A 16,646-nucleotide genomic window follows, 5' to 3' on the forward strand; every position below is an offset into this window, starting at 1 on the left:
TAACATTTTAAGAATTTATAAAATCAAAATGAATTCTTCACCTGAAACCGATATTTACGAAACTGAAATATCAACTCCTCCTCTCACAACACCACCCACATCCATACTTCCCACAACATTACCCAGATCTACCAATTGTGTTATATGGAGTATCATATATAAAATTTTGAGCCTCATGAAATATGAATTCCTCTATCGAACAATAGTATTCTTCACCTGAAACCGATATTTACGAAACTGAAATATCAACTCCTCCTCTCACAACACCACCTACATCCATACTTCCCACAACATTACCCAGATCTACCAATGGTGTTATATGGAGTATCATATATAAAATTTTGAGCCTCATGAAACATGAATTCCTCTATCGAACAATAGCGAGTCTACTTAGAGTTTCTCTTCTATTTCCTTCCATAATGTCACTAAAAAACTCATATGAGATTCCACCAACTCCTCCAGAACCCTGTTTAAAAATTATTTGTTGTTATTTCATGAAGATTATTTGTATCGTGTCAAAGTTATTGTTGAGAGAATTTATAAAGACATTTTTATTCAACTTAGGGATTATTATAGCATATGTGTTGTAAATATGTTTGAATTTATTGTATGTCTTTTTATACATTCTTTATTATGTCTTCTTTTCGTTGTGTTTTGTTATTGTTGTTCTTGTTGTTGTTATTGTTGTTGTTGTCGCAGTTGTTGTTGTTGCTATTGATGTTGATGGTGCTGATGTTGTTGTTGCTATTGTTTTTGTTGATGTTGTTGGTGTTGTTGTTGGTGTTGGTTTTGTTGTTGTTGTGTTGTTGCTGTTGTTTTTATTTTTGTTGGTGGTGGTGTTGTTGTTACTATTGTTGTAGTTTCTGTTGTGTTGTTGTCGTTGGTGGTGTTATTGTTGTTGTTATTGGCATTGTTGTTGATGTTGGGTTGTTGTTGTTGTCGATGTTGATTTTGTGTTTAAGGTCGGAGAAACTGATGCGTATGGTAACAAAATGAGGGAAAACGAAGGGATTTTCGTGACTGTTGAATTGAACGAAGTGATTGTAAGCGGTGTCGTATTGTGGTTGAAAGAGGGAAGATCTGAGAGGGAATTGGACGAAAGGATAACTCTAAAAGTAGAAACTCTTATTAAGTGAATATTTTTCTACCCTATGGTTTTTTGAAAGCTCATTTGCTTTTGTACGTGTTTTAAGATCATTTTTTTTTTGTATGTGTTTTGAGATCATTTGTTTTTGTACGTGTGTTTTGAGGAATGCAAAATTTGTTAATGTTATTATATAAATAGAGACTTTTGTAATAGTTAAAACTCATACTTTAAAACTAACGTTTTAAGAATTTATAAAATCAAAATGAATTCTTCACCTGAAACCGATATTTACGAAATATCAACTCCTCCTCTCACAACACCACCCATATCCATACTTCCCACAACATTACCCAGATCTACCAATGGTGTTATATGGAGTATCATATATAAAATTTTGAGCCTCATGAAACATGAATTCCTCTATCGAACAATAGCGAGTCTACTTAGAGTTTCTCTTCTATTTCCTCCCACAATGTCACCAAAAAACTCATATGAGATTCCACCAACTCCTCCAGAACCCTGTTTAAAAATTATTTGTTGTTATTTCATGAAGATTATTTGTATCGTGTCAAAGTTATTGTTGAGAGAATTTATAAAGACATTTTTATTCAACTTAGGGATTATTATAGCATATGTGTTGTAAATATGTTTGAATTTATTGTATGTCTTTTTATACATTCTTTATTATGTCTTCTTTTCGTTGTGTTTTGTTATTGTTGTTCTTGTTGTTGTTATTGTTGTTGTTGTCGCAGTTGTTGTTGTTGCTATTGTTTTTGTTGATGTTGTTGGTGTTGTTGTTGGTGTTGGTTTTGTTGTTGTTGCTGTTGTTTTTATTTTTGTTGGTGATGGTGTTGTTGTTACTATTGTTGTAGTTTCTGTTGTGTTGTTGTCGTTGGTGGTGTTATTGTTGTTGTTATTGGCATTGTTGTTGATGTTGGGTTGTTGTTGTTGTCTTGATTTTGTGTTTAAGGTCGGAGAAACTGATGCGTAGGGTAACAAAATGAGGGAATACGAAGGGATTTTCGTGACTGTTGAATTGAACGAAGGGATTGTAAGCGGTGTTGTATTGTGGTGGAAAGAGGGAAGATCTCAGAGGGAATTGGACGAAAGGATAACTCTAAAAGTAGAAACTCTTATAAAGTGAATATTTTTCTACCCTATGGTTTTTTGAAAGCTCATTTGTTTTTGTACGTGTTTTAAGATCATTTGTTTTTGTATGTGTTTTGAGATCATTTGTTTTTGTACGTGTGTTTTGAGGAATGCAAAATTTGTTAATGTTATTATATAAATAGAGACTTTTGTAATAGTTAAAACTCATACTTTAAAACTAACATTTTAAGAATTTATAAAATCAAAATGAATTCTTCACCTGAAACCGATATTTACGAAACTGAAATATCAACTCCTCCTCTCACAACACCACCTACATCCATACTTCCCACAACATTACCCAGATCTACCAATGGTGTTATATGGAGTATCATATATAAAATTTTGAGCCTCATGAAACATGAATTCCTCTATCGAACAATAGCGAGTCTACTTAGAGTTTCTCTTCTATTTCCTTCCATAATGTCACTAAAAAACTCATATGAGATTCCACCAACTCCTCCAGAACCCTGTTTAAAAATTATTTGTTGTTATTTCATGAAGATTATTTGTATCGTGTCAAAGTTATTGTTGAGAGAATTTATAAAGACATTTTTATTCAGCTTAGGGATTATTATAGCATATGTGTTGTAAATATGTTTGAATTTATTGTATGTCTTTTTATACATTCTTTATTATGTCTTCTTTTCGTTGTGTTTTGTTATTGTTGTTCTTGTTGTTGTTATTGTTGTTGTTGTCGCAGTTGTTGTTGTTGCTATTGATGTTGTTGGTGCTGATGTTGTTGTTGCTATTGTTTTTGTTGATGTTGTTGGTGTTGTTGTTGGTGTTGGTTTTGTTGTTGTTGTGTTGTTGCTGTTGTTTTTATTTTTGTTGGTGGTGGTGTTGTTGTTACTATTGTTGTAGTTTCTGTTGTGTTGTTGTCGTTGGTGGTGTTATTGTTGTTGTTATTGGCATTGTTGTTGATGTTGGGTTGTTGTTGTTGTCGATGTTGATTTTGTGTTTAAGGTCGGAGAAACTGATGTGTAGGGTAACAAAATGAGGGAAAACGAAGGGATTTTCGTGACTGTTGAATTGAACGAAGTGATTGTAAGCGGTGTCGTATTGTGGTGGAAAGAGGGAAGATCTGAGAGGGAATTGGACGAAAGGATAACTCTAAAAGTAGAAACTCTTATTAAGTGAATATTTTTCTACCCTATGGTTTTTTGAAAGCTCATTTGCTTTTGTACGTGTTTTAAGATCATTTGTTTTTGTAAGTGTTTTGAGATCATTTGTTTTTGTACGTGTGTTTTGCGGAATGCAAAATTTGTGAATGTTATTATATAATACAAGATCAAAACTAAGTCTTATGGGTCAGTTGAGCGCTACAAAGCACGTCTTGTTGCTAAGAGTTTCTCTCAAAAATATGGTATGGATTATGAAGAAACTTTTGCTCCTGTAGCCAAGATGACCACTATTCGTACTCTTATTGCAGTTGCATTTATTCGTCAATGGCTTATTTCCCAAATGGATCTCAAAAATGTTTTTTTAAATGGTGAGCTTAATGAAGAAGTCTATATGATCCCTTCACAAGGAGTTTCTCATAATCAAGGGGAAGTATGTAAGTTAAAAAAGGTTCTATATGGTCTTAAACAGGCTTCTCGAGCTTGGTTTGAGAAATTTTCTACTGTGATCACTTCTCTTAGTTTCCGCTTTAGTGAACATGATTCTGCATTGTTTATAAGGTCTACCACTTATGGTCGCATTATACTTTCTCTATATGTTGATGATATGATTATTACAGGTGATGATGTTAGTGGAATCAATGAGTTGAAATTGTAGTTAGCCAAACAATTTGAGATGAAGGACTTGGGAACTCTTCGCTATTTCTTGGGGATTGAAGTTGCCTACTCTCCTAGAGGCTACCTTCTTTCTCAATCCAAGTACATTACCAACATTCTTGACCAGACCTTTCTTTCTGATACTAGAGCAGCAAATGCTCCTCTTGAGTTGAATGTGAAATATGCTCATTCGGATGGTGTTCCTTTATCAGATTCCACTTTGTATTGTACTTTGGTTGGCAGCTAAGTGTATCTTATGATTACCAGACCTGACATTGCTTATGTTGTTCATGTTGTTAGTCAGTTTGTTGTCTCTCCCACTAAAGTACATTGGGCAGCAGTTATTCGAATTACTCGTTATCTTTCGAGGAACTCAATTTCAAAGCCTTCTCTTTTCATCGTCATCCTCATTAGAGTTACGAGCTTATTCTGATGTTGATTAGACTGGTGAAACCACAGATCGTAAATCCACCACATAGTTTTGTATCTTTCTTAGAGACTCTCTTATTTCTTGGAAGAGTAAGAAACAAGACATTGTATCTCACTCCTCTACAGAAGTTGAGTATCGTGCTATGGCATTCACTACCGCTGAAATAATTTGGTTGCGTTAGTTTTTGTCTGATATGGGTATCTCTCTTTCTGAGTCAATGCACTGCGATAACAAGAATGCTATTCAAATTGCTCACAACTCAGTCTTTCATGAACGCACCAAACACATTGAGATTGATTGTCGTTCCATGAAGAAGCGATCATCTCATCTGAAGTTTCTTAAAATGTAATAGGAGGTCGTTCCTTGAGGAAGCGACTTGTATAACTGACTTTTCTTTTTTAAGTCGGGGAAGCTATCTGTAACTAACTATTTTAAAATAAAAAAGTCAGTTACAGGTAGCTTCCCCCCAGGAAACGACCTCCTATTAAGTTTTAAAAAATTCTCCTTCACGGTCACTTCTCCATGTAACGACCTCCTACTTAAAAAAAAATAAGACATTCGCGTAAATAATTTTCAAAGCAGCGTATTTTGGAAATTAAAAAACAAAAAAGGGATATAATAATTAAAAAAAAAACTCAGAGATCTGCTTGAAATATACACAAATGAAGAAAAACGAAAAATATTTGGATTGATGGGATGATAGCTAAAAGAGGGAAAGAAAGAGAAACCCAAAGGATCGGAGGAAAAATAAACACATAGAATAGTCAATATACAATACAACGATCTTCTATGTGTTGTTGTTTAATTGTATTTATATAATTTTTTGGTTAACTGTGTCTGCTGTTGCAGATCTAACAGCAGTGCCATCACTGAAACACTCAACCTGCTATAAACGCCAAGACATTCACAGAAACGGAAAAAATACTCAAACAGTGGAAAAAGAAAATCAACTTTATGAAATTGAAAAATAAAATCAGACAAGAAAATAGATAAATAAATGGAGCAACTAGGAAGCTAGGTGTTACTGTTCAATCACTAAAAACAAAAAGAAAAAGTCAAAGCGAGAGATCTTGTGAGAAGAATCAAAAGCATTGTGAAAAGTCCAGCGATTCCTTCTTTATTTTCATTTGTATATATGTTAAAAGTAAATGCTAGTTATATACCTTTTATCATGAGGAATGTGAGCAAAACCATCTTTACCATGAAGTAAGTCCTAATGCTCCAAAAATCAAATAATGTACAAGTATCTTTTTTATTTTTCTCTCTACCTGTCTTTTTCTCTCAACTATAGTATTCATTATTGATGATTACATAACTAGTTTCAAATTTAAAAACAGTTTTGTTTTGTGTAGTTAATTAATAACCATAGGATTTAGGGCTGGGATGAACTAATGCGGTTCATGGAAAACTAATGTCAGATCGGACGGTGGGAGGAGATGGCCAAAAACTTTTCCTTTCTTGAAAAAAATAATTATAAGCATCGATTTACTAGGTCCATCTATTATTTTTTTTTCTTAAACAAACCACTTATTAATACTAATTTGTTTTAGAATATATACAAATATAAAGATTATTTTAGGAACATTAACGCATCAAATAAATACATTAACTATCTTACTAAATTTTTTTAATATGAGTGAAAAATAAAATGTGTGCTTATAATAAAAGACGGAGACAGCACTATATATTTTTAACAAACATTAGCGATTCTAAGATACTTACGTGAAATATATCTTAACAATGTAACCAATTATTGTGGAAAGAACGACAAATATAACCTATCATTAGAGTCGAACGCATTTCGAGTGAACTAAATTCAGAGAGAATATTAAATGCATTAGCTTAGGATGATGAAAACAAAAGATAAATATTCAATTTAGGTTGAAAAAATTTGATCAATCCAACTATTGTTGGTGCAAGAAACTTGACCCAATCCATTCATTCGAGTTAAATATTCTTTTCTGACTGCAAGTAAGAAACTTGACCCAATTGTGTTTTGTTGATGAAAAAGCTATCAAATAAAAATATTGGATTTTTTTTATATATTCAACAAATGACAAAACTCGCAAGAACAATTTACATGTCAGCCATTGGAATGTTTTTAAAATACTTCACAAATATTCCTCGTTCCGCCTTAGATTCGGTACTGGCTCTAAATTTGTGACCATGAGTAACTTAGTCTCTAAATTTTACTTTAAATTTTACGAAATAAAATATTTTGGAAATTGATCGAGGGCTGTTTTCGATAAACATGAAGACAATTGAGACACTATCATTTTCTTTGAAAAAATAATTCAGAGACCGAGTTGTTCAAAATTATGAAAATTAGATTATGGCATGCGTGTAGCACGGATATTAATTAATTAATTAATTTTATAAATAATATTTTATGTATTATAAATATAGTTATTTTATAATATTATTTTATTTATTTGTAATAATATGATTAGGAAAATTAAAATGAGAAAAAATCATGTTTATCACAATCATCTAATTTAATTTTTAAAATATTTTGTAAAATTCGTATGCTAACTTATTATATAGGACAATTGTTTAATTTATTGTACTTTGATTGCCAATTATTTTTCAACATATAATGGTACTTATACTTATTTGATGAAATAAAATGTAAAATATAAACTCAAAAATAAAATGTATAAATTTAAAAATATGATTGACTATTTAATAGTTTTTATTTTAAAAAAATGTTAATGTTGAATTATATTGTAGTGTAGTCTAAATTTATTTGTTTTATTAGTATGATGTTTTAATTGCGAGCAAGAGAAATTGTTGTAAAAAAAATTATTGAATATATTTCATCAAGAGTTTGAAATTTATTTTATTAAAGATTTACATATATTTTAAATTAATTTTAGGTATTTAAAAGTTTTAACTAATTGTTTGTGCAATTGAATTATAGTTATGTTGATATGCACCAAAAATAAATTCTATTAAAAAATAATTTAATTTTATGCAATACTTAATTTTTCATTTATTTTTTAACATTCAAATTATCATTATAATAAGGAAAATTAAAATAAAAAATAGCATTCAATTATAAATATATAATTTAATTGATGAAAGTTTAGTGTTAACATATTTTTTCAAAATACATATATAGTAAACTTTTGTTCATTATATTTTTTAATATATTCATATATATTATAATTTTAAATAAATTTGTATATTTTAATAATTGGAAGTAACTTTTTTAATAATTTTAATAATTTTATGGTTATTTTTAATAAATTTTTGTATTTTCTATCAAATAGAATATATATTTTTATTTTATAAAATGATAATATTAATAATATTATATAATTATTTAATTTATTTATTCTCAAAATTCATTTGATGTTTTTATTAAAAATATTGAAAATGAAAAAATTATTTGTAAAATTATACGAGTATGAAATGTTATGACTTGCTTGATTTCTTAAACATGTTATTATGAGTAAAGTATTTATAACTTATGCATTATAATGTTACTAGGATTGACATAAATTGAAAGTAATTATAAATTGATTGACATTAATGAGTAATTGAATTTTTAACATATAAAATCATTACTCACTGTAAGTGAAATAATATAATTATTTAGGAATGGAGTATTTAGATAAAGAACGATATTTATGAGTGATTATGTGGGTTTTTTTCGTTGAATTTAATGACTAATAATATAATTTATTAAATGACTAATAATATTATAAACTAATTTATAAATTTATTATAAAATTACTTACAAAATAATTTGATAATAATATAAATTATTATCAAATTATAAATTTATTATAAAATAATATTATCAAATAGATTTTTGAGGTATTAAAAAATTTGTGGAATGAATAGGAGAAACAAAAATAAAAATTAAAGAAGTTGTTGAAGGAGAAGAGTATATGTGAATAAAATATGATGAGTTGAGAGTCTGTTTTAAATATATATAATAGATAAAAAATAATAGATCCCAAAATCTTATAAACTCGGATATGTAACTAGTTGATTATGTTGAAATATTGTGTTGTCATTCATAGAAGTTTTTTGATTTTGTTTTTTTTTTGTGGGGCTTCCCAAGTTTTCTGTAGTTATGTATTTGTCTTTTATTTTCCGTAGGCATTATTTTAAAAAAACATAAATGCACGTTTCAAACACATAAAAAAATTGTATAATTTAGCCCCAACAACATTTTTTTTTCTTTTACTGATTTTATTGATGTGTGAATGTTTGTTGTTAAAATTATTCTTTACCAAGTAAAACTCATTAAAATTCATTATTTTATTGTTGGTCTTCACCAATGTTATTTCATATTGAAATCTATAAATAAAGTTTATTTGAACATTTAAATGAGGTTTAATATTTGTTTATTTTTATAGTTGTTCGTCAAATATACAATGAATAACATAATCTGTATTTGCTTTTTATTTCTTTTTTAGTATGGTTGTTTTGTTGAATAATTCGATGATTGAATGACTTACCATATTTTGTTATATCCATAATTGTGGTTCATTTCACAGTGGTTATGCAAACTACTTGGAAGTTTGTTTTTCTTATTTAATTTTATTTTGAATATTCATGTGTTCTACCTTTCAAATTCAGAATCATGTGAATCAGCTTTCAACTACAAAAGAGCAAACATTTGTTGTGATTGAAGAGGTAGTGAAAAAGAGGGTTGCCTTCAAAATTAGAGAAAATGGACGAGGTTCACTGCCACCTCAATGTTGGATGGATGTAGCTTACAAAAAATATGGTGTGGAAGACATATGATAGGAGTTGAGAGTTCCTCCCTCCATGTTGGATACTTTTGTAATTTAATGGCCTAACAGAGGCTTAATTTTCGGTAGGGAGTAATCCTTCTTCCATGTTCTTCAAAATTGAATTGAGTTACCTTAATTTTTTTTAAAGTATATTGTATTTTTATATTCAACGTAAAAATTTGTGGGACGTACGAGTAACACACTAGTATATTTAAGAGTTGCATGGATATCTCTCCAGATTGGTATATTCTTTTGTTAGTTCAAATTTTCAGAACAATCAATAATAGTACTTATTAGTTTTATGTTGATTGTTGAGGGTAGAGATTAAATTTACAATTTCATTGTGGTTCTACTCTTTAACTCTCTTACCTATCTACAAAGTCAACTTTTTTTTTTTTTGTTAATGTTTAAAGATGAAAATCAACTTTCATTTTTTGGCGCTGTATATTACAATTTCACCACTTCATATACTATAGGGACATTAAGGAGTGACAGTCTTGAATGTCTAACAAACTATGCAACGTTAATAAATGAATTTCAAGGTCTTTTTGACTTTGTTGCTTAGAATTAAGTTTGCCTCCGTTGCTGTTGCAAAGTGAACATTTGCAATGCATTTCCTATTCCTAAATTGCTTTATGCCAAAAGAAAAATGTAGTTTGAATTCAATATTATCGGTCCAATATAGACTATATAGTACTAGTAGAGTTATCATTATGGTTTACCACACCAACCAATCTTCACTGTCATATTAACAACAAATAATTGCTTACAAGATATCTCAATCTCATAAATTTATGAAGAAAAAAAAAATCATAAGAGAAAATAAAAGAATACAACTGCTCATTGGGCCAAGAAAAAAAAACAAGAGGAAAAGGGTGGGATACAACTGCTTTTTATACACTTGTGAAGCAGCTAGACCTATAGTAATTCACAAATATAATAATAGATGAATTTATGACAATAATTATAATACCTTATTTTTTTATTTATTTGATTTGAATAATTGACTTCCAAGAGTCACAGTTGGTGTTCCTTCACCCATCATTGTTGTTAAGTTCATCTCCTTTTCAAGGATTCTATCAAGTTCCATTTCCACATAACTCATGGTAGGTCTTCTTTCACTTGAATGATCCAAACATTTAATTAACAGTAGGATGTAATTTTCCATGCTTTCACCAGTAAAACTAGTCTCCATTCTTTGATCAATGATTGTAGACAAAATGCCACTGTCTTGATTACTTAGTACCTGCATTAGAGAGTGAAAAAACAATAGCAGATATCAATCACATAGCAGCACATGGATTACTTTTTACACAGTAGCCTTAAAGCACAACAACAAAATGTAACTACACACTTACATGTTTTCAATATGTGCCTAGTTAAACAAGGACGTGAACATTTATATGGTTTCTATTGGCACTCTAGATCCATGATTGTTGAGAGTCTCATATTGGATAGTGACAGTCTTTATTAGCGATTCTAATATGGTATGGAAGCCTATCTAATATGAAATATTCATCGGTTCATGTCCATTATTGCAAACTTCACACTCCAGATGTCTGGTACCGAGAGTTTTACACTATATCATGTTTAGAGTTTTACACTATAGTTTAAATAGTGATTCTAACGATAAGGAAAATGATAATGTGATATAGTCTGAATAGTAATTCCAATTATGTTAAAAATAATCATATACCGATTCGACAAGATTTTGATTTGTGTTTATAGAGGGTGATTCGGTTGCTTGCTTCCCACTCAACAATTCCAACAAAAATACTCCAAAGCTATACACATCGCTCTTCTCAGAAAATCGTCTGAACTCTCTCACCCTGCAAGGGGATGGATGGTGGTGTATGTAAATCAAGAAAAAATGGATACATAACCAAGACAACACAAATAACATATGATTTTTAGAGCAATTTACTCAGGTGCAAGGAATATCTCATCTGATGCCACTTGAGAAGATGAGCTTGCAATGTCAACTCTCCCAAGAAAATTACGAAGCCCGGAATCCGCGACCTTAGAAATGAAGTTTTCATCCACAAGAACATTAGATGTTTTGAAATTCTTATGCACCAAACGGGGACTCAAAGAGTGAAGATGAGCCAAACCTGCATAGAATGAGCTTTTGAAAATCAGAAACAAGTTCCTCATAGAGAGAAATTTTACTAAATGACTGAAAAGTTTTGGGATGGCTTACAAAAAGAATTTTTGTGGATCCATTAAGATATAGTTGTGTATTTTTATCTAAAAAGAGAAGAAAACTGATACCAGGAAAGCCACAAATGCTCACTGATTTTGCTAAGGATCACCTTTAGCAGCACCTTGAGCTATTGACAGTCTATGCTTGAATTCTATCTTTTCTCGCGGTTGTTGACTCGCGCCTTCAAAGCAACATCAAAAGCCACAATTATCAACTTCAAGAAAGGATTCATTTAGCTTAAAACAAAGAAGAAATTTTATGAAATGTTGTAATGTAAGATAGAAATTTATCAAAATGGAATATAGTGACTGATGAAACTGCAGAAATTTACCATACAAGTGACTGGAGACACTTCCATTAGGCACATATTCATATATAAGAAATTGTAGATTGTTTTCTTGGCAGTAGCCTATAAGAGTTACAAGATTCCGGTGTTGAATAGACGAAAGATAGCGTACCTAAAGTAAAACTCAGGCATGTGAGATCAAAGCAAGAGAATGAAAAATAATGCATAGCTGCATGCATTTGAGAAAAGAAAACCAAATAGTATATGCATAACTACATAGTATATGCATTTGACTGGTTTAACAATATCATAGTAATGAAAAGCCTGTCATTCAGAAATCCTGATTTTGCTCAAAGAAGCAACTTTAGTGAATAAATCATCTTTGAAGAAATTCATCAAGGACTTCAAAAAAGTAACTTCACATCAATGATTCATTTTATAGTATAAAGTTTGAAAAGGAAACTAACGTATTACCTCATCAACAAATTCTGGAGTAGGGACACCGCGACGCTTCTTGATGGCTACAAGCATTCCATCTTGAAGTAAACCTTTGTAAACCTCACCAAATTTTCCTTCTCCAATCAAATTTTTGTCATTGAAATTCTTTGTTGCAATAGAAAGTTCTTCCATCACAAAACGCCTGGTATCGCGCGTCTGTGACTCGATTCCACCATGTCTTCCCACTGCATCTAATGGAATTTCTTTGCATATTATTACAGAATACATTTTTCTACATAATAAACTCATTTCAGATGTTTTTTTACCTTGTGAAGGATCAGAGGACCCTGTTTCTGAAGTCCTCGAAACACTTGTTCGGCGAAACAAACAAAACCATATGAGTATTATAGCTATCCATACCAATGCCACGGCTCCTGCAGCTCCTCCTAGTATTGCTGCAAGAGAACTTGACATCTGGTATGGGAATCACTTCACTTTTGCTCTACAAATTTACACCAACTATTATTATACATCAAACCTGGAGTCCAAAAACAATAACAAAAACATCACAATCTAGGAAAATATGAATCTAAATGTGATTCTAAACAAGGGAGATAGATCCTCACTTCTCTGCTTTTTTAACTACCTCAAAATACAGTTTAAAGAAAAGTTAAGTTACATGACAACGTTGAAATAAAAACCTCAATAGTTTTTAAGACAGATTGCAAAGGACATGACTTAGTACAAGGCAGGCAAATTAAGAATGCAGATATAAAAAACTGTGCATGTTTGAATTTGCAATAAGAATGACAAAATCACATTGAGCCACCACAATTTTAACAAAAAGCTATAGTTTTGAGCTTCAACAAAATCTCAGTGTCCCCTTGATTTTGCCAAATTCACCGCTAATAGAAACATACACTATAATGTAATGCAGCACAAAAAGAAGAGTACATTAAATAGGATTAGCAGGGATAGTAACACTAATGAGTAGTTTTCTAAGTTTCAAGCTGATATCAAAAGGAAAATCTGTAACAAGTTTAGGAATTTCTGCAAAATGCATGTATGTTTCAAAGTGTCATGCAAGATGATAAAATTGGATCTAACTGAATAACATTGCATAAACACTTCATATATATATATATATATATATATATATATATATATATATATATATATACATATATATACACATATAGTTTACATTGAATTAATAATAAATAAAGGGTTAAAGTGGAATGGAACAAGAAGAACAAATAGAATACTAGAGTAGTTAATTACTTTTTGTGAAATCTAAATAATGAGGCAGGATCTCAGAAAGGCTGAGATTGATCATTTACCAATGACACTTTTGCAGAAACCTCCAATGCTGCTCACGGAAATCAAGATTGACCCAAATTCTCCCTCTTCCTTCCCTCATATGAACAAATTCACTAAACCTCTCAACATGGTTTCACAAATATAAAAAAAAATGTATTTTTTTTTAAACCCTTTTGAGATCAGAAACAATTGTTGAAGTCTCTGACTTGGTACAGAAAAAAAAATATACAATTTTTTGAAATGTTGAAATATGAATATGCTTCCTGAAAGGTGGTGCCACTCTGTAAGCAATGAAAACCCAGAAATATTTTAATTAATTTAATTTGAAAATTAAAAAAAAAAAAAAAATCTTTTTTTTTTCTCTTAAGGCTTAGTAGTGTATGATCGTTGGATAGTGGAAACAGACAATGCCGACAGAAAGTGACCTTGCGCCGACAGACACAACACACTATCAGGTTTATTACAACCTCTACCAAACACACACCCCAATTATAAATTCATCACCATAAATATATTTATATATATATATATATATATATATGTACATGAAAAAAGAAAAACAAAAAACCCACAAAAACAATTGACCCTTTTTATTCTTTTTTGATTGATGGTTGGTTCCACTCCAGCTTAAGGGAATTCAATTCAACAAGATTGCAATTGAAGCTAAACACATGAGTGAATTATAGGATGCGTTGGAGAGAGAAAGTGTTTGTGTGTTTGTTTTTGTGTTATGTTGTGTGACAGAGAAGAAAGAGAGAGAGAGAGAGAAGAGGTACAAATAATAATAATAATAATAATATTTATTTTGTGGGCTGTAAAGTAGCATAATTGTTGTCTCGTACTGCAAGTTGAATGAGGTTTAATTTGTGTGTGTCGTGTACAAGACATCCAAGCTGTAACAGATTCACACTGTTATTACAATTACAACAAACACATACACACTGTACATATTTGCAAGTAAGTGTAAATAAAATCATTTGCACGGATCTTTTCTAGTGGTTGCATCGTTGCCGTGTTGCGGAACCCTTCAATTTATATGTATGCTACAATTACACTTATATTTTATTTTTCTCTACTCACTATATCGATGCAGTTTCTATGGATGGTTTGATACTTTTAAGTAATAGAGGTTATAAAGTTGTTAATTCTACATGTATTATCTAATTACATTTCGATCTCACATTTCTATAACCATTCTTAGCTACTTTAGATTATTAGATTGCGTAAAATTAATTAGATATTGTATTATGTATTTATTTATCCTTGTATGTAAATTTATATACACAGATCCTTTCTTGTGGTTGCATTAATGTGTAAAGTTCTTAAATCTAGATGTAAGATCCAATTACACTTAGATTTAATGGTTTTATATATAGAAAATGTATTGAAAATAATCTAATCATGTTAAATCTAAAGAAATTGTAATGCCCGTTAAATCTAGATTCACTTATAAAGTTTATAGAGTCGTTAAATATAGATCTAGCGGTTCTACGGTCACTTTATCGAGATAATTATTATAGATTTTTTATTGTGTAAAATCAACTAAATATGGATCTATATGTATTCATTTTGGTAAAGATTTTATTTTTGTCATGGACAAGCACAAATAGGGGGAAAATACCAAAGGGTAGAGTAAGAGAGATTGAGAATGAGAAAGGAAAATTCAAAGTTGTGGCTTGTTCCTTTGTGTGGGGTTGTTGTACCCTACCATCCAGCTATGTTGACGTTGCTCCTACTATGCATTTTATAAATGTGTATATGTATAAAATAAGGATTATGTTAAATGAATGAAATTTAGGACAAAAAAAGTAAATAATACACAACGGCAAAAGTCTATTCCTTTTAAGCTTTTGTTTATTCTCATTTCTAACAGCAACACTACTTCGGATTCTTGTCAATTATTCGTTTAATTATAATTGTATATATTGTAATAGTATATATTATATAAGCATAACCACTTTGTTGTTGCAATGTAAGCTTATATAATAATATGAATAGGATGATGGGGTGATGATGATTACAAAGAAGTCAATAACTTCTATGAATTTTATAAACATGAATTTTGCACCAATTAAATCAACCCATGAAGAATTCATCTTTGTGTAAGTTTTTTATTTTTCCCTTTTCGGTACCATAATTTTTTACCTAACTCGTCTTTGTGAAGAGAGTGACATGACCAAAAGAAAAACAAATAAATAGGACTATAGTGCGAGTATTGGCAGCAACGTCAACGTATAACAATTATGATATGATTGCTTTTGATTTGAAAGATTCTTATACTTGATCAAAACAAGACAATATGATCAGAGAAATATGCAGATCCATTTGAGTATCTTAAGAAACTTAATTTGATTCTTAATGTTTTTTTAATACTATTTTTTAATTCTTTTGTAACGACACTTTGATAAATTAAAATTCTAATTAAGAGTAAGTAAAATTTGATAAAAAAAAGTTATTTTAATTTGAATTTAAATTCGAATCCTTTTAAACAATTTGTTAAATAATTTTTTTTTAAAATTAGACTATTACATATTAATCTTTAAAAATTATTTTGTTTAAAGATTTATTAAAAATAAAGTTATTTTATGTTTGTTTGTAATAAAAAAAATTAATTTGTCAAAAATATAATCAACTAAAATGATTATTTTAATAACTATTCAAAACAACTTTTTATTTGAAATTATTTTAAACTTGTTTAAGACGAAAAATTGATTCTAAACAAAATTTAAGCAAATAAACGCTATGTCACGTATGATTTGATTTATGTATGAACTTTTTCTAATTTTCACTTCATTGAGTTCTTAACTTACTTTCATTTTATGCCAAATGTCCTTGTATACTAGTATTCTAAAAAAACAATTTATACAAAAACTGTTATTATAATAATAAGAGTCCTGCCAAATAACAGTTGGCTCCAAGTACACCAATTATTACACACAATAATAAGAATCCTCCTAACTCCTAAGAACATACATTAAAAATGTATTTACATACTATAATTTTTAGACATATATTTTTGATATAAAATAGATCATTTCTATAAATTTTTAAATAAATTTAAAATTATTTAATATATTATAAATTATTGAAGTGTGACAATAATTTTTAGTGTCTCAATAACATAACAAATAATCTTAAATTTATATAAATGATATATATGAAATATAATTTAAATTTTTCTGTTTGGTTAGGAATATGCTTTTA

The 16,646-nt window shown here is 29.6% G+C and overlaps 1 protein-coding gene across 6 annotated transcripts; it reads right to left on the reverse strand.

Annotated features, from left to right (window-relative positions):
• Positions 1 to 9,906: 9,906 nt before the first annotated feature.
• On the reverse strand, positions 9,907 to 14,343 carry LOC101513575 (probable receptor-like protein kinase At1g30570). Of its 6 annotated transcripts, XR_001143524.3 has the most exons (9): positions 13,404 to 14,343; positions 12,449 to 12,660; positions 12,159 to 12,373; positions 11,730 to 11,856; positions 11,508 to 11,579; positions 11,120 to 11,306; positions 10,892 to 11,024; positions 10,554 to 10,774; positions 10,302 to 10,441 (listed from the first exon to the last, which is right to left on the reverse strand). XR_001143524.3 is itself a non-coding variant. In XM_004493038.4 (8 exons), the coding sequence occupies exons 2-8, from the start codon at positions 12,594 to 12,596 to the stop codon at positions 10,178 to 10,180; spliced, it is 1,140 nt and encodes a 379-aa protein (XP_004493095.1). In that variant the 5' UTR covers positions 12,597 to 12,660; positions 13,404 to 14,327; the 3' UTR covers positions 9,907 to 10,177. The 6 variants fall into 6 exon arrangements, 5 of the variants coding, with proteins under 5 accessions (XP_004493095.1, XP_027188857.1, XP_012569195.1 ...); XM_004493038.4 differs by lacking the exon at positions 10,554 to 10,774 and having other exon boundaries at positions 9,907 to 10,441; positions 12,159 to 12,367; positions 13,404 to 14,327; XM_027333056.2 differs by lacking the exon at positions 10,554 to 10,774 and having other exon boundaries at positions 9,907 to 10,441; positions 12,449 to 12,624; positions 13,463 to 14,323.
• Positions 14,344 to 16,646: the final 2,303 nt, after the last annotated feature.

This window comes from Cicer arietinum, chromosome 3 (genome assembly GCF_000331145.2).
Source record: "Cicer arietinum cultivar CDC Frontier isolate Library 1 chromosome 3, Cicar.CDCFrontier_v2.0, whole genome shotgun sequence".
Taxonomy (NCBI): domain Eukaryota; kingdom Viridiplantae; phylum Streptophyta; class Magnoliopsida; order Fabales; family Fabaceae; genus Cicer; species Cicer arietinum.